Source organism: Mercenaria mercenaria, chromosome 13 (genome assembly GCF_021730395.1).
Source record: "Mercenaria mercenaria strain notata chromosome 13, MADL_Memer_1, whole genome shotgun sequence".
NCBI classification, from domain to species: domain Eukaryota; kingdom Metazoa; phylum Mollusca; class Bivalvia; order Venerida; family Veneridae; genus Mercenaria; species Mercenaria mercenaria.
Window position 1 is genome coordinate 81,304,268 of NC_069373.1, and position 19,512 is coordinate 81,323,779.

Sequence of the window (19,512 nt, forward strand, 5' to 3'; positions counted from 1 at the left end):
CAATCTTGTTAAACTTGTTTCAGGCTTTCAGAAAACATTTTTAACTATTTTCTATTCATTTCAATTTATAGGGGAATGCCTCCAGGTTGGTTAACATCCAAATTCTGAACCACTAGAAGTCATAAAACAATAGAGTGAAGTTTGTATTTTATGACTACAAACATGCCCAGGGAGCAGCACAGTCTGGCTGCTTAAAGCAGATGATAGCTTAAAACAAGTTGAAATTAGAACAAACAAGAGCTGTCCGTAAGACAGCCAATGCTCGACTATTCGAAATATTGTCCCAGAAGCAGGAAAATATTACCCAAAATGTTAAAATATCAGAAGAGTTTCAAGTTCAAAAGGGGTCATAATTTGACCAAAATGCATGTCAGAGTTATGGGACTTGATGCTATCAACTAGTTTTATAACCCCGAAGGCACATGTGAAGTTTCAACTTAATATCTGCATTTGTTCTGCAGATAGTAACTTGCACGCAAAACTTTAACCAGAATTTTCTAAGTCCAAAAGGGGGCATAATTTGCCCAAAATACATGTCAGAGTTATGGGACTTGATCCAGTGAGGTTGGAAATTGATCTAGAAAATGAAAAATTAAGTTTCAAATCTATATACCTTTAAGTAATTGCTGTATGTACTTGCACGCAAAACTTTAACCAGGATTTCCTAAGTCCAAAGGGGGCATAATTTGGCCAAAATGCAGGTCAGAGTTATGGGACGTGATGCTATCAACTAGTTTTATAACCCCGAAGACACGTGAAGTTTCAATTCAATATCTGCATCAGTTTTGGAGATAGTAACTTGCATGTAAAACTTTAACCAAAATTTTCTAAGTCCAAAAGGGGGCATAATTTGCCCAAAATACATGTCAGAGATATGGGACTTGACCCAGTGAGGTTGGTAATTGATCTAGAAAAAGAAAAAATAAGTTTCAAGTCTTTATGCCTTTTAGTAATAGCTGTATGTACTTGCACGCAAAACTTTAACCAGGATTTTCTAAGTCCAAAGGGGCATAATTTGGCCAAAATGCAGGTCAGAGTTATGGGACTTGATGCTATCAACTAGTTTTATAACCCTGAAGACACATGTGAAGTTTCAATTCAATATCTGCATTAGTTTTGGAGATAGTAACTTGTATGTAAAACTTTAACCAGGATTTTCTAAGTCCAAAACTGGCATAATTTGCTCAAAATACATGTCAGAGTTATGGAACTTGACCCAGTGAGGTTGGTAATTGACCTAGAAAAAGAAAAAACAAGTTTCAAAGCTATATGCCTTTAAATGATAGCTGTATGTACTTGCATGCAAAACTTTAACCAAGGTGTGACTCTGACGCCTACGCCAGGGTCAGTAGAATAGCTAGACTATTCTTTGAATAGTCGAGCTAAAAATCAAGGTGGGAAGTTAGCTGACTGGCTGCCTCCGGCAAGTGGCTGCTAAAGACAAGTTGAAACAAGCAAATTCGATGAATTGGAATCCCCCGCCGAAAGGGTCAGAGTTGAGGAACGGCAAAAAAATATATCCAGCAAAAAGTTAAGAATGTTACCAAGAAGCAAATAATTTCATTAGTCAAAATCAAATTAAAAGAAAATGAATGGTTTGTTTTGGGTGGGGGGTGGGGTGAGGATACAACAGTTTACATGTTGATTATAAATATTGATAGAAAACGAAAAATGAAAAAAAAAAAAAAAAAAAAAAAAAAAAATTGGGGGGGGGGGAGGGGGACGGGGGTGACCAAGGTAAGGTGGTGACCAGGTGTAGGTACACAACATCACATGTTTATAATAAATGTTCATGGAAAAGAATGAAAGAAGTTTAATGAAATTCTTCCAATTGGTTGGTTTGTTATGTACAGATCTGTGGATTTTTAAACAATTAAAGGGCAATAACTATATGGAAAATTGACCAATCGAAAAAAACTTGAAGGGCATCGTCGCAGTATCTTGGTTCATGTCTATTTCAAGTTTGATGAAATTCTACCTGCTAGTTACTGAGAAATGGCTGCAGACGGACATTTTTCATTAAATCAAGGGCAATAACTCTGAGGGAAATTGACCTATCAAAAAAAAAACTTGACGGGCATCAGCGCAGTATCTTGGTTCATGTCTATTTCAGTAGTTACTGAGAAATGGCTGCAGATGGACATTTTTCATTAAATCAAGGGCAATAACTCTGAGGGAAATTGACCAATCAAAAAAAAAACTTGACGGGCATCATCGCAGTATGTTGGTTCATGTTTATTTCAAGTTTCATGAAATTCTACCAAGTAGTTACTGAGAAATGGCTGCGGACGGACGGACGGACGGACGGACGGACGGACGGACTGACGGACTGACAACGCCATTTCAATACCCCCCTCCCGATTTCATCGGCGGGGGATAATTAGAACAAAAAGTAAATTTAGGAAGTTAGTCGACTGGCTGCCTCTGGCAAGTGGCTGCTAAAGAAGTTGAAATTAGAACAAAAAGTAAATTTGGGAAGTTAGCTGACTGGCTGCCTCTGGCAAGTGGCTGCTTAGATAAACAATACAGGTGGCTGCTAAGGCTGGTTAAATTGTATGACATTCTGTAAATAATAAATTCCTTCTGTTTAACATCACATCAGTATTGGGCGACTTTACAAATTAAGAACTTTTCTACATATTTAAAAGACTGCATGACTGTTTTTAAAAAAACAACTTCTTGTTTCCATTTACACTATTTCACAAAAATCTGGAGGCAGGTCCCTTTAAAGAACATAGAGTGGCAAAATCACCCGGACAGTTTTTAACAGATTACCTAACACTCACCTCAATAGGACAAGATTCCAATTTTTTGAGTGTATCCTTGTAAGACTGTATGTATTCTTGTATATGTTCTTTCAGTACATTCATCTGAAAAGTCAATAGAAGAACATTGATTTATCTTATCAGCGAAATAAAGAACTGCTATATCAAATAACTCTGTTTCATTTGGTTTGGTCAATTTCATGCCATTCTTAACTCTTCCTATTCTTGAATTTGGTTTTATGCCAAAAGAACTGCCACTCTGTATAGCAGAATTTATTACACACAGTGTGTCTGGATTTTACACCAAAACTTGATTACAGTGACTGACAGATTTCTCACGTGTATCTTGGGCAGAGAATAAATCATTTCAACTGCAACTGTCATATCATACTGGGGAATTTAACCCTTACCCTGCTAACTGGCCCATAATTGAATGGGGGCAGTACTACTCATTATTCAAAGGGGTGTGCATGGATGTGCAGGCTGATCATGATCTACACTGATCGCAAAGGCAGAATTAATCGTGTCCAGCATGGTAAGGGTTAACACAAAACAGCAGACTGTACATTTATGCTCTATATACATCAGTAATAGTGCCAGTTCAGGTGCATCAAAATGATATCAATAGTTCAAATAATGTTATAATGTCTCTTACTAATACTTCTATAAATGTATTACCTCACTTCAATTCTAACAAATGGTATTAATAGTTCAAACTAGAGCTGCTTTTGAGAAAAGCGCATGTCTCCCACAACTGCCTAATCATCTGAATAGTAGTATATGAGACAACCATGCACCAATGACTTAAAGTGCAGATCGTCCATTCTACAGATAGAGGAGCAACTCCAATTTAAACATGTCGATACAGTTCAACTTTTTTAAATTTTTGATATTAACATTATTTTGCTTTCAAAATGAAGTAGGCATGTTTTATAGTGTCTAAAATCGCACTGAAATGTCCACTTGAGATAACTAATTTTCGAAATCAGACGTTTACACATGCACATGGGATCAAAAATCTATGTCGGCGATCTAGGGTTAAATTAAATTGCATGGTTACCGTACTGAAATTTAAATATCTGGACAATTACTAAACTGTTATGCTCAAATGATTAGTTAATGATATATATCTTGAACAAAATGCCGCCTTTTTCAATATGTGTCAATCATTTGTATATTAACCACGCACCTTTTGTGTCGGCAATTTGGACAACAGATACGTTACAACATCTATTCACTTCAAATACTCAGGTGTGTAATGCATGTTCTGGAATGACTATTGACAGTTTGAATGTTTAATGATATGATTATCAAAATAATATTTATTTATTAACGAAAAAGACATATTGTAGAAAATAAAATAAGATGATGTTCAACTGCCACCGTGTTTCAATTTCTTTTTAACAGATACATTACGAAGTGTTTCATTCAGCACACATTTATATTGCATTTATCTAGAAATGTTACTGGACAGTGTAGTAGAACACGTGTTTCCGAGTTAAAGTATTTAACTTTTAGTCCAGATTTCATATTTTTCACTTGAGAAAACGTATTAAAAACAGATACGTTACAAACAACAGATACGTTATACGACTGTGCTATAAATGTGTAAAAATGTTTGAATTGTTTGAATAATCATCACCATAACTTAAAGGTTTAGAAAAAAAGTTGATTACGGTTTTATTATTGATATCTGGAGTTAATAAGACATCATAAATAATGAATAAAACAGATACGTTACAATTTCTATTTTTATGTTAGATGTTAATTCAAATTAAAGTTTTTTTATACAAAACATATACATTTTGTGTTATATTTCTTTATTTTCAAATAGAATCATATCAAAATGTATGAAATATAAAGCAAATGTAACGCCAATTAATCAATTTAAAAATGCGACAGATACGTTTATACGAAATGGGTAGACTATTTTCACCAAAAAGACTGTATTTTCGGATATATCTCAACAGTTATATTGTTCATATAGTATGTTTTCCTCATCAGTTCAAGTGCGTTAATCTACATAATGATATAGATCTTATTTCATAATCCAATATGAAGTGCGTTTTATAACAATTGATATTTTTGTAAATTAAATTATTTTTTCCATACAATCTGATTTATTTTATCAATTATGATACATAAATAACTTCATTTCTTATTAAATTATAAAGAGTATTTAATCTGAACAGGTAAATAACAGACACAAATATTGTTCTATGTTATGTTAAAATAATTTTTTGAATGAAAATTCGCAGTGTAATGTATCTGTCGCTGATTTACAGCTATCTTTGCAAAATCAATGAAATAACGAAAATTGTCGATAGTTAACTAAAATATTTAATTTGTGTACTCCAAAGGCATGAAACAACTAAACAAAAACAAATCTGATCATATTTGGGAACATCAGATGTGGGGACATTTTTACTGTCCAAGTTGCTCCTCTATCTGTAGAATGGACGAGATACTGGCATCTGTGTACAGAGTGATTTTCGGTAATTCAAGGGCCATAATTCTTAAGTGCCTGGGCTGATTTGGCCAGTTATCTAACTTGGCCGAGGACTTATTGGCAAACACATTTTCTTCAAGTTTGGTGAAGATTGGATGAAAAATGTTCAACTTAGAGCCCGGACAAAATTTGTGACAAACAGCGACACACATGGATACACACACACAGAGAGAAGTAAATCAATATGTCTTTCATACCACTGTGTGGTGGGAGACATAATAATGTTATATGTCTCTTACTAATGCTTCTATAAATGTATTACCAGTATCTCATTTCAAAACTAACAATTCTATTAGTATATTATTTCTCTTACTTATCAGTGTTTTACCTCCTATACTAAAAGGTCCAACAGTGTTTTACCTCCTTTACTTATAGTTCCGACAGTGTCTGTCTTTTACTTATAGTTCCAACAGTGTTTTACCTCTTTTACTTATGATTTTAACAGTGTTTTACCTCTTTTACCTATAATTCTAACAGTGTTTAACCTCCTTTACTAATAGTTCTAACAGTGTTTTTACTTCCTTTACTAATATTTCCAACACTGTTTTACTTCCTTTACTAATAGCTCTAACACTGTTTTACTTCCTTTACTAATAGTTCCAACATTTGTTTACTTCCTTTACTAATAGTTCCAACACTGTTCTACTTCCTTTACTAATAGTTCCAACACTGTTTTACTTCCTTTACTAATAGTTCCAACACTGTTTTACTTCCTTTACTAATAGTTCCAACACTGTTTTACTTCCTTTACTAATAGCTCCAACACTGTTTTACTTCCTTTACTAATAGCTCTAACACTGTTTTACTTCCTTTACTAATAGTTCCAACATCTGTTTACTTCCTTTACTAATAGTTCCATCACTGTTTTACTTCCTTTACTAATAGTTCCAACACTGTTTTACTTCCTTTACTAACAGCTCTAACACTGTTTTACTTCCTTTACTAACAGCTCTAACACTGTTTTACTTCCTTTACTAAGAGCTCCAACACTGTTTTACTTCCTTTACTAATAGTTCCAACATCTGTTTACTTCCTTTACTAATAGTTCCATCACTGTTTTACTTCCTTTACTAATAGTTCCAACACTGTTTCACTTCCTTTACTAACAGCTCTAACACTGTTTTACTTCCTTTACTAACAGCTCTAACACTGTTTTACTTCCTTTACTAACAGTTCCAACACTGTTTTACTTTCTTTACTAACAGCTCTAACACTGTTTTACTTCCTTTACTAATAGCTCTAACACTGTTTTACTTCCTTTACTAATAGCTCTAACACTGTTTTACTTCCTTTACTAATAGTTCCAACATCTGTATACTTCCTTTACTAATAGTTCCATCACTGTTTTACTTCCTTTACTAATAGCTCCAACACGGTTTTACTTCCTTTACTAATAACTCCAACACTGTTTTACTTCCTTTACTAACAGCTCTAACACTGTTTTACTTCCTTTACTAACAGCTCTAACACTGTTTTACTTCCTTTACTAACAGCTCTAACACTGTTTTACTTCCTTTACTAACAGCTCTAACACTGTTTTACTTCCTTAACTTACAGCTCTAACACTGTTTTACTTCCTTTACTGCCTGCCCGCTTAGCTCAGTAGGTAAGAGCGTTGGTCTACGGATCGCGGGGTCGCGAGTTCGATCCTCGGGCGGGGCATATGTTCTTCGTGACTATTTGATAAACGACAATGTGTCTGAAATCATTAGTCCTCCACCTCTGATTCATGTGGGGAAGTTGGCAGTTACTTGCGGAGAACAGGTTTGTACTGGTACAGAATCCAGGAACACTGGTTAGGTTAACTGCCCGCCGTTACATGACTGAAATACTGTTGAAAAACGGCGTTAATCCCAAAATAAACAAATCTTCCTTTACTAATAGTTCCAACATCTGTTTACTTCCTTTACTAATAGTTCCAACACTGTTTTACTTCCTTTACTAATAGTTCCAACACTGTTTTACTTCCTTTACTAATATTTCCAACACTGTTTTACTTCCTTTACTAATAGCTCCAACACTGTTTTACTTCCTTTACTATAGTTCCAACATCTGTTTACTTCCTTTACTATAGTTCATCATGTTTACTCCTTACTAATAGTTCCAACACTGTTTTACTTCCTTTACTAATAGTTCCAACACTGTTTTACTTCCTTTACTAATAGCTCCAACTTCCTTTACTGATAGTTCCAACACTGTTTTACTTCCTTTACTAATAGTTCCAACACTGTTTTACTTCCTTTACTAATAGTTCCAACACTGTTTTACTTCCTTTACTAATAGTTCCAACAGTGTTTTACTTCCTTTACTAATAGTTCCAACAGTGTTTTACTTCCTTTACTAATAGTTCCAACACTGTTTTACTTCCTTTACTAATAACTCCAACACTGTATTACTTCCTTTACTAAAAACTCCAACACTGTTTTACTTCCTTTACTAATAGTTCCAACAGTGTTTTACTTCCTTTACTAATAGTTCCAACACTGTTTTACTTCCTTTACTAATAGCTCCAACACTGTTTTACTTCCTTTACTTATAGTTCCATCACTGTTTTACCTCCTTTACTTATAGTTCCAACAGTGTTTTACCACCTTTACTAACACTTTCAACAGTGTTTAACCTCTTTGACTAGTTTTATCAATGTAGTACGTCCCTGACTAATAGTTCAGTTTTACATCCTTTACTTATAAACAAACAGTGTGTAACCTTCCTTACTTATTAGTTCAATCAGTGAATAATTTTCCATATTAAATTTTACAGTTTAATCCATGTATTACCTTCCTTACTCACCTTGCCAAGCTGTTTTGTGCAGCTTAATATATGATACAGTAACACCATCTAGAAGACCCATCAGTGTTAAGGTAGTTCTGCACGTCTGAACAACCGGAAGTAATGGCGTAACGTCATTTATCCGGAAAACGTAGAATAAAGCCTGGATTCGGCGTACGGAAAGGAAAATCAATTTATGAATTAATCAAAACCTGTGAGTAAATTTGTTATAATGACACTGTTGCTATATTTCTAAAGTCAAAATATGATATTAAAACATATTGCACGTTAACAAATCGAAATAATGTCTTAAAATTAACGTGAAATGTCCGGTTCCCTTTAATGATGGTAAAATATCTCAAAAATAAGCACACGGACCTATAATTGTTTATTTCACCAAATTATAGGCCAGTGTGTTTATTTTACAAACTGTGAGAAGTTTAATCAAAAATCTACATTGTAGAAAAAAATCTATTCGCGAAAAATGTTATGAAAGTTATAGATTTTCCCCATAGAAAATTCATTATGAATTATTGCGTGGAGGTCCAAATTTTTCAAATCGCGTAGCAAAAAATCAAGCACACAAAAAAGACCCAAATCCTTTTATTTGCTGAATTTTACTAGTTTATTTCTGAAGTTATGAAAAAATTGAGGAGTTTAATCAAATTCTACATTGTAGAAAAAATTTCGATCCAAACGTGAAGAACTACCTTAACCCCCATTCTTCTTACATATAGATCAATCAATGTATTGCCTCCCTTATTACAGTCCAGTTGCAGTATTGCCTCCCTTACATAAAGTTCTACCAGTGTATCCCCTACTCACCTTGCCAAGCTGTCTATGTGCAGCTATATGATACAGTAACATCACACCATCTAGAAGCTCCATCAGTGTATTACCACTGGGCATTTCTGTGGCAGGATAGTCACTTTTGGCTGAAAATTCAAGTGTACAGATGATTAAAACTACTTTTTATAACAACAAGAGCTGTCAGAGGAGACCATGCACTTGACTGTTTACAAGCTAGGTAGTGAAATAGGGTATATCTGAGGAAATTAAAGCTGGCACTTTAGAGATTTATAACCCCCAATGAGGATGATGATGTGCAAGTTCAAAGTTTCAGTAAGATCCAATTTGTAATAAAAGAGAGTGAAAGTGCCTAAATAATAATATGAAATTCAAGGGGTGCATAATTCATAAAATATATGAGACAGAGTTATGGACCTTGTGCCATGTGATGTCAGTGATGATATATAACAAGTTCAAATCAAATTCATTTATTCTGAAATTATAAGTAACAAGCAGCTAACGCCTGACAGCGTTTTGGCCCGGTTTTCTGAATTAGGTGATAATGAGTTAAAAGTTCTAATAATGGCATACAATAAATAACGCCCAAATTTATAAGCAATATTGAAGGAAAAAAGGAAAAAAGAAATGGACAGGTAGAACATGAAATTAAAGAAGAAATTGGTGTAAACAAATACAAGTAAAACAAGAGGGCCATGAAGGCCCTGTATCGCTCACCTGACCTATTGACCTAAATATCATTAAGATTAACATTCTGACCAAGTTTCATGAAGATACAGTCATAAATGTGGCCTCTACAGTGTTAACAAGCATTTCCTTTGATTTGACTCGGTGACATAGTTTTTCACCCCACCTGACCCAGATCTAAACATGACCTATAGATCATCAAGATTAACATTCTGACCAAGTTTCATAAAGATATGGCCATAAATGAATGTAGCCTGTACAGTGTAAACTAGCTTTTAATTTGATTTGACCTGGTGACCTAGTTTTTAATCCTACATGACCCAGATTCAAACTGGATCTTGAAATCATCAAGATTACCATTCTGACCAAGTTTCATGAAGATACAGTCATAAATGTGGCCTCTACAGTGTTAACAAGCTTTTCCTTTAATTTGACCTGGTGACCTAGTTTTTGACCCTAGATGACCCAATGTCAAACTCGTCCAAGATTTTATTGAAGGTTACATTCTGACCAAGTTTCATTAAGACTGGGCCAACTAGAGCTATCACTAAAGATGAAGAATGTACCCCCACATGCACTGACACAGTACATTGCAATTTGACGCACACAAGATTGCATAATTATGCGGACTGTATGAATATAGACTGTATGTATACAGTATAGTAACAAAAAACAAACTCCCATAACTATGCAGAATATTTATCTAAAAGAACGTAACATGCACCATGCACAACTAGGGTTGATACTGATCACTTGTGTGAAGTTTCATTAAACTGTGTGCAAGGGTTCGGAAGATTAGGCGCGCACAAGATTGCATATGCAGACTGTATGTACATAGTATGTGAACAAGAAACAAAGTCCCGTAACTCTGCAATTTTTGTCGTTGAAACAACCTAACATGCCCCATGCACAAGTACTGTTGGTACTGATCACTTGTGTGAAGTGTCATTATATTGTGTCAAGGGGATGAGGAGAGATGGTGCGCACAAGATTGTGTCTATGTATATAGTATAGTAACAAAAAACAAAGTCCCATAACTCTGCAATTTTTTTTTCTGAAAGAACCTAACATGCCCCATGCACAACTACTGTTGTTACTGATCACTTGTGTAAAGTTTCATTAAACTGTGTCAAGGGGATGAGGAGAGATGGTGCGCACAAGATTGTGTCTATGTATATAGTATAGTAACAAAAAACAAAGTCCCGTAACTCTGCAATTTTTTTATCTGAAAGAACCTAACATGCCCCATGCACAACTACTGTTGTTACTGATCACTTGTGTGAAGTTTCATTAAATTGTGTCAAGGGGATGAGGAGAGATGGTGCGCACAAGATTGTGTCTATGTATATAGTATAGTAACAAAAAACAAAGTCCCGTAACACTGCAAATTTTTTTTCTGAAAGAACCTAACATGCCCCATGCACAACTACTGTTGTTACTGATCACTTGTGTGAAGTTTCATTAAATTGTGTCAAGGGGATGAGGAGAGATGGTGCGCACAAGATTGTGTCTACGGACAGATAGACGGACGGACGGACAGACAGACAACCTGAAATCAGTATACCCCCCCTTACAACTTTGTTGTCGGGGGGTACAAAAATGTGACCTCTAGAATGTTAACAAGCTTTTCCTTTGATTTGACCTGGTGACCTAGTTTTTTTACCCTAGATGACCAAATGTTGAATTTGTCCAAGATTTTATTAAAGGTTACATTCTGACCAAGTTTCATTAAGATTGGGCCAAAAATGTGACCTCTAGAATGTTAACAAGCTTTTCCTTTGATTTGACCTGGTGACCTAGTTTTTCACCCAAGATGAACCAATATCAAACTTGTCCAAGATTTTATTGAGGGTAAAATTCTGACCAAGTTTCATTAAGATTGGGCCCAAATTGTGACCTCTAGAGTGTTAACAAGCTTTTCCTTTGTTTTGACCTGTTGACCTAGTTTTTGACCCCATATGACCCAATATCGAACTCGTCCAAGATTTTATTGAGGGTAACATTCTGACCAAGTTTCATTAAGATTGAGCCAAAAATTGTGACCTCTAGAATGTTAACAAGCTTTTCCTTTGATTTGACCTGGTGACCTAGTTTTTGACCCCAGATGACCCAATCTCGAACTCGTCCAAGATTATATTGAGGGTAACTTTCTGACCAAGTTTCATTAAGATTGGCTCAAAATTGTGACAAAAGAGTGTTAACAGTCAAATTGTTGACGACAACGGACACAGGGCAATCACAAAAGCTCAGCTTTGAGCACTTCGTGCTCAGGTGAGCTAAAAAAACACAACATTTTCAATGTTTATATCCCAGTGACCTTGACCTTTGACCCTGAAATCAATGGGTGTTAGGTTCACATCAAGACCAACATAACTATGAAGTTTCAAGGTCCTAGGTAAAATACTTGTCCAGATACTGAGCGGAAACCATTTTCAATGTTTGACCTTGACCTTTGACCCAGTGACCCGAAATCAATAAGGGTCATGTACTCATCAAGACCAACACACCTATGAAGTTTCAAAGTCCTAGGTGACACTTGTCCAGATATTGAGTGAACAAAAATGTTATCATGTTCAGGTCCCTGTGACCTTTACTTTTGACCCATTGACCCTGAAATTGATGGGGTCATATACACATCAAGATCAACATACCTATGAAGTTTCAAGGTCCTAGGTGAAATACTTGTCCAGATATCATGCAGAAAACATTTTCAAATGTTCAGGTCACTGTGACCTTGATCTTTGATCCAGTGACCTTGAAATCAATATGGGTCATGTACACATCAAGACCAACATACCTGTGAAGTTTCAAGGTCCTAGGTGAAATATTTGTCCAGATATTGAATGAACAAAAAGGTTAACATGAGACTCATTATTCCATCCATCCGCCTGGACAGACCTAATCTACAAGCCGGATTTTTCTTCGAAAACCCGGCCAAAATGGATAGAACTAATCTAAAACTGCTGTAAGAGTCATGTCCCTTTTGTCAGTAGTTTAAGTTTGAAGAAAATCCATTAAGTAATAACAGAGATAACTGAAGCGTATCAAAACTTAAACCAAGGTGAGAATGTAGACACAGGCAGTGATGGCAATGGTGGCATCAATGCATGGAAAAGCAGGATTGCTTGCCATACTCTGGGACCCCTGTACTGACAAGTTAAAAATCAAAGTGACTCTTTTTTACAAGATTTTAACAAAGATTGTTTTAAAACTAGAAAATGCTTTTGTAAAAAAGCGCATGTCCCCCCCCAATGCAAAGTCCTATAGGCAAGAAGTCAATAGGGATCAGGAGCGAAAGTCAAAGAGACACTGGCTGCAATAGGGATCATCTACTTGGCATGTCCAATCATCCCGCTAAATTTCAACACTCTTGGCCTTAGTGGTTCTCAAGTCACTGTTCAGGCTTCTGTGACCTTGACCTGTGATCAAGTGACCTCAAAATAAATAGGGGTCGTCTACTCTGCATGTCCAATCATCCTATTAAGTTTCAACATTGTAGGTCAAGTGGTTCTCAAGTTATTTCCAAAAAATGATTTTACATGGACAGGCCACTGTGACCTTGACCTTTAATAGACTGACCCCAAAATCAATAGGGGTCATCTACTCTGCATGTTCAATCATCCTATGAAGTTTCAACATTCTGGGTCAAGTGGTTCTCAAGTTATTGATCGGAACTGGTTATCAATGTTGGCCAGTGACCTTGACTTTAACGAGTGACCCCAAAAAAATAGGGTATACTTTGCATGAACAATCATCCTATGAAGTTCAACTTTGGTCGAGAGGTCTCAGTATGACGGAAGGTTTTCCATTCAGGCCCCTGGCTTACCTTAACAGATGACCCTAAACGTTAGGTCATCTACTCTGCATGAACTATCATCCTATGAAGTTTCAACATTCTGGGTCGAGAGGTTCTCAAGTTATTGATTGGTAATGGTTTTCCATGATCCGGCCTCTGTGGCCTTGATCTTTAAAGAGTGACCCCAAAATCGTTAGGGGTCATCTACTCTGCATGATCAATCATCCTATGAAGTTTCATACATTCTGGGTCAAGTGGTTCTCAAAGTTATGACCGAAATGGTTCAAGTCAGGACTGTGACCTTGACTTTCATGATGACCCCAAATCGTTAGGGTCATCTATCGCATGACCAATATCTATTAAGTTCAAATTCTGGTCAGGGTTCTCAAGTTACTGATGAAATGGTTTTCAATGTCAGCCCTGTGACCTTGACCTTTAATGGAAGTGACCCCAAAATCGATAGGGTCATCTACTTTGCATGTACCATCATCCTATGAAGTTTCAACATTCTGGGTCAAGTGGTTCTGTAGTTATTGATCGGAAATGGTTTTCCATGTTCAGGCCCCTGTGACCTTGACCTTTGATGGAGTGACCCCAAAATCTATAGGGGTCATCTACTCTTCATGACCAATCATCCTATGAAGTTTCAACATTCTGGGTCAAGTGGTTCTCAAGTTACTGACTGGAAATGGTTTTCAATGTTCGGGCCCCTGTGATCTTGACCTTTAATGGAGTGACCCCAAAATCGATAGGGGTCATCTACTTTGCATGTACAATCATCCTATGAAGTTTCAACTTTCTGGGTCAAGTGGTTCTCTAGTTATTAATCGGAAATGGTTTTCCATGTTCAGGCCCCTGTGACCTTGACCTTTGATGGAGTGACCCCAAAATCAATAGGGGTCATCTACTCTTTATGACCAATCATCCTATGAAGTTTCAACATTCTGGGTCAAGTGGTTCTCTAGTTATTGATCGGAAATGGCTTTCAATGTTCGGGCCCCTGTGACCTTGACCTTTGACGGAGTGACCCCAAAAACAATAGGGGTCGTCTACTCCAGCAGCCCTACAACCCTATGAAGTTTGAAGGTTCTAGGTCAAATGGTTCTCCAGTTATTGCTCGGAAATGAAGTGTGACGTACGGATGGATGGACGGACAGGGCAAAAACAATATGTCTCCTGAAGGAGACATAATTACTGAGTTTTACAACTGTGCTATTAAGTATAAATTAAATGGTACATAAAAATTTGTGAAGAATCCATCCAAAGTATCAAAATTTCTGGATGAGTAAAGCATTTTCACACTTTTGAAATGATAAACAAAGTCAAGATTCTACACAGTTTTTAACAACTTCTGCAATTTTACATATCAGGCAAACATTATATAGTACATGTAAAATTTCATTCCAAAAATGGTGTCCAACCAACTGAAAATGTATTTTGATGATTAAAGTCAAAACTGAAAATTAAACAAGTTCCTTTTGCTGGAAATTCACTTAAATAAATGGAATTGCCAAATATTCAAAGAGAAATCAGGGAAAAGGCTTGATACAGAAAAACTGATTTAAACAAAAGAACACAAACCTTTGATAAAACCATTTCTGAACACAAACTGCCACTAAACAAACCTGTATCTTGTAACATTGTAACATAAAACACTCAGGTGCTTATATTGTTTAACAGGAACTTATTATGAAATTAAATCTGCCATTACACCAATCTACCACTAGACCTACCAGATTTGGATTTATCCAAAGTTCTGACTTCCCCATCTTGAGATAACTGCAGTCCCTGGGCTTTGTTCACTTCAACTGTGTAAAAGTCAAAGTATAACAAGGGTATAAAATAGAATGTCACTTGTGTCATAATTTTACTTAAAATCGTAAATTTAGAATGCTAAAAATATCTGTATCTCAAATGTTATATCAGCTGAAACTTTTCTTGAATCTGAAAGGGCCTGAGCATTTCACTTCAACATAACCAGAATTAGACTTGCTTTTAACAAAATGATATGCCATGGCTTTGTAAACAAGTAGCATACGTGCCAACCAATATCAAGTTTGGTCAAGTTTGAAAACATTCAATTTGCAAATTAAGACTAGTGTGAATATACAATACAAAATACTATCTCCACTTTGATTAGGTAACTTTTATTTCATTTCAAAGAGTCAACTGATTTGAATTCAACTAACAGAACTTCAAATGTGCTGTTGCTGCACTCATATTTGTCTTTTATTAAGTTAAAATATATACATATAGAAGGAATTTCAACAAGACTTGAACAGTTCTTCAACTGGGATTTTAAGACACCTGTAATCAAATTTGAGCTATCACGTTTCAACCGTACAACAATATTGGAAAACTTGAAATATTATCTTCTTATCACTTCTTTGATCATTTCATTTTGGCAACAAGATCAACAAATTAGGATCAAAAGAAATCAACAGACACAGTTACTCACATCCTAGCATCCTGTTAAGGTGTGACATGGAACCTCCACATCTTTGTAGATCAAAGGAATCCCTACTGTCTGACCAAAACTCCTGTATCGGCATGTAAGCTTCTGAAAATAACAATGATCACAGTTGTGTTAAACTACTGTAAAATCAGAAATATTTGCGACGAATTACTTTGCAGCAATTTCAATGGCAGCTGACATTGTTATTCATCCTCCATATCACAATTCATGAAAGGAAGTTGTCTGTTACTTGTAGAGCATACTTGTACAGATGCTCTGTAATCTAGAAATACTGGTAGTTTGAGGTAGTTCTGCCAGTTTGGCTCAAATTTTTTTTTCTACAATATAAAAATTGATTTAAGTCGGACTTTTCAAAACTTCAGAAAATAATTCAGCAAACAAAAACAGATAGTATCTTGTGCATGATATTTTGCTAGAATGGTTTGAAAAATTTGACGTCACTCAAGTTTTCATAATTGATGAGATTTTCCCAAATACCGTAGATACTTGTGTATAATACACAGTTTTTTACCCCAGCGACCACCCCCTGAACTGTGGGTAAATTTTAATAAAACTAATATGGTCTATATGGTGAAATAAAATGTACAGGTTTATGTGCTTGCTTTTGAAATATTTGCCCATAGTTAAAAAGATCCTTACATTTCAAGATGATTTTGAGACATCATTTGGAATAATTCCAGTTGTCAAAATGCCATTACTTCAGATTTATCACCGTGTTGATGAAAAAAAGTTCATAACACCATCATTAATGGAAGTTTTCATCAATGACTAATTCTGACATCATAAACATGCTTAAAAAAACTAGAGCTGCTTCTGAGAAATTTAAAGCAAATGTCTCCCACAACTGCCTAATAATCTAAATAGCAAGTCAGTTTTTATATACTGTTTACTCACTACAATTCAAGGGCCAGAACTCCAAAATGCCTGGACCGATTTGGCTCATTATCGAACTTGTCCAAGGTCTTATAGTCAAACACATTTTGTTCAAATTTGGTGAAGATCGGATGAGAAATGTTCAACTTAGAGTGCGGACAAGAGCAAAAACGCCGCTGACAATCTTGAGTAAAAACGCTGTTTCGGTAATTCAAGGGCCATAATTCCAAAGTGCCTGGGTCAATTTGGGCAGATATCAAGCTTGGCCGAGGTCTTATGGTCAAACACATTTTGTTCAAGTTTGGTGAAGCTTGCACTTAGAGCGCACATAAATTGCCCCAAAGGGACTCCTATACTACTAATGATTAGTAGTATATGGGCCGTTTTAGCTCCCAAGACCTGAGCATATTTCGGTAATTCAAGGGCCATAATTCCGAAGTGCCTGGGCCAATTTGGGTAGGTATCGAGCTTGGCTGAGGTCTTATGGCCAAACACATTTTGTAAAAGTTTGGTGAAGATTGGATGAGAAATGTTCGACTTAAGAGTGTGGACAAGGTTTGTGACAGACACACACACAGACAGACACACAAGACTGGAGTAAATCAATATGTCTCCCGCACCACTGTGTGGTGGGAGACATAATAAGCTAAATCTAGTGTTGCATATCTGATCTGTTGTCAGAATAACAATTCTTGTTTATAAATGTGCATGATAAATAATTGTCTAATTCAGAACTATAAAAGCTTGACTTAGCAAGATTCCACAGTTCTTTTATTTATCTATGTCGGTCAAAGACTATACATAGCTTATGTTTGTAATGTTATTATGTTTATCGACAATAAATAAATTTGAAGTGAACTATATTGTCAAGAAGTTCACTGCTTCCACAAATCTTCCTTGCAAGTGATTATGTCAACAAGAGCTGTCCGTAAGACAGCCAAGCTAGACTATTCGAAATATTGACCCAGAAACAGGAAAATATTACCCAAAATAGTTAAATATCAAAAGAGTTTTAAGTTCAAAAGGGGGAATAATTTGACCAAAATGCATATCAGTTATGGGACTTGCTGCTATCAACTAGTTTTATAACCCCGAAGGCACATGAGAAGTTTCAATTCAATATCTGCATTAGTTTTGGAGATAGAAACTTGCATGTAAAACTTTAACCAAATTTCAAAGTCAAAAGGGGCATAATTTGCCCAAAAACATGCAGAGTTATGGGACTTGATCCAGTGAGGTAGTAATTGATCTAGAAAAAGAAAAAATAAGTTTCAAATCTATATGCCTTTTAGAATAGCTGTATGTACTTGCACGCAAAACTTTCAACCAGAATTTTCTAAGTCCAAAAGGGGGCATAATTTGGACCAAAATGAAGGTCAGAGTTATGGGACTTGATCCTATCAACTAGTTTTATAAACCCAAGACACATGTGAAGTTTCAAATCAATATCTGCATTAGTTTTGGAGATAATAACTTGCATGTAAAACTTTAACCAAAATTTTCTAAGTCTAAAAGGGGCATAATTTGTTCAAAAAAACATGTCAGAGTTATGGGACTTGACCCAGTGAGGTTGGTAATTGATCTAGAAAAAGAAAAATAAGTTTTAAATCTATGTGCCTTTAGAAATAGTTGTATGTACTTGCACGCAAAACTTTAACCAAATTTTCTAAGTCCAAAAGGGGGCATAATTTGGCCAAAATGAAAGTCAGAGTTATGGGACTGCTGCTATCAACTAGTTTTATAACCCCGAAGACACATGTGACGTTTCAAATCAATATCTGCATTAGTTTTGGAGATAGTAACTTGCATGTAAAACTTTAACCAAAATTTTCTAAGTCTAAAAGGGGGCATAATTTGCTCAAAATACATGTCAGAGTTATGGGTCTTGACCCAGTGAGGTTGGTAATTGATCTAGAAAAAGAAAAAATAAGTTTCAAATCTATATGCTTTTTAGAAATAGTTGTATGTACTTGCACGCAAAACTTTAACCAGAATTTTCTAAGTCCAAAAGGGGGCATAATTTGGCCAAAATGAAAGTCGGAGTTATGGGACTTGCTGCTATCAACTAGTTTTATAACCCCGAAGACACATGTGAAGTTTCAAACCAATATCTGCATTAGTTTTGGAGATAGTAACTTGCATGTAAAACTTTAACCAAAATTTTCTAAGTCCAAAAGGGGGCATAATTTGCTCAAAATACATGTCAGAGTTATGGGACTTGACCCAGAGAGGTTGGTAATTGACCTAGAAAAAGAAGAAATAAGTTTCAAAGCTATATGCCTTTCATTGATGACTGTATGTACTTGCATGCAAAAACTTAACCAAGGTGTGATGCCGACGCCGACGCCAGGGTGAATAGAATAGCTAGACTATTCTTTGAATAGTCGAGCTAAAAATTGATCATGATTACTGAAGGATCATGGATTTTTTGATCAAGGATTTTTGTGCTAAATTGATTGACACAGAAATATTGAGCAATTCCTAACAAAAGTAAAATATAACCAACTACATGACATACCCGGACTGAAGACAAATCTTGCTGGATCTTCTTTCTGAAAATCATCCCAGTAATATCGGAGGGCCTGTACCATTCGGTGAAAGAAACATAACGTGACAGGCATTGGCCAAACAGTCAATGAATTTGGCTGAAATATGGAACACATATTAATTTAATTAGCATTAGCAAGATAGTCAAAACATTTGAGAGTAATGTACACAGTTTTAGTAGCAGAAAAAATGAAGAACAAGTTTGAAATGTAACTTTTTTCAGCAGCACTGGCAAAAAGTATCAAAGAATTTGGCAAATTTGTATAGAAACATATATCAATTA

At 35.6% G+C, this 19,512-nt stretch overlaps 1 protein-coding gene across 1 annotated transcript in view; it reads right to left on the bottom strand.

Annotated features, from left to right (window-relative positions):
* LOC123529100 (E3 ubiquitin-protein ligase RNF123-like) overlaps window positions 1–19,512 on the bottom strand; it is a 98,342-nt gene that overhangs the window by 22,108 nt on the left and 56,722 nt on the right. Inside the window, exons 19-23 of the mRNA XM_053522464.1 lie at window positions 19,201–19,327; window positions 15,792–15,893; window positions 15,067–15,141; window positions 8,869–8,978; window positions 2,787–2,870 (exon numbers count right to left, since the gene is read on the bottom strand). Coding sequence (XP_053378439.1) covers window positions 2,787–2,870; window positions 8,869–8,978; window positions 15,067–15,141; window positions 15,792–15,893; window positions 19,201–19,327 — 498 coding nt within the window. The remainder of the gene's footprint in view (window positions 1–2,786; window positions 2,871–8,868; window positions 8,979–15,066; window positions 15,142–15,791; window positions 15,894–19,200; window positions 19,328–19,512) is intronic.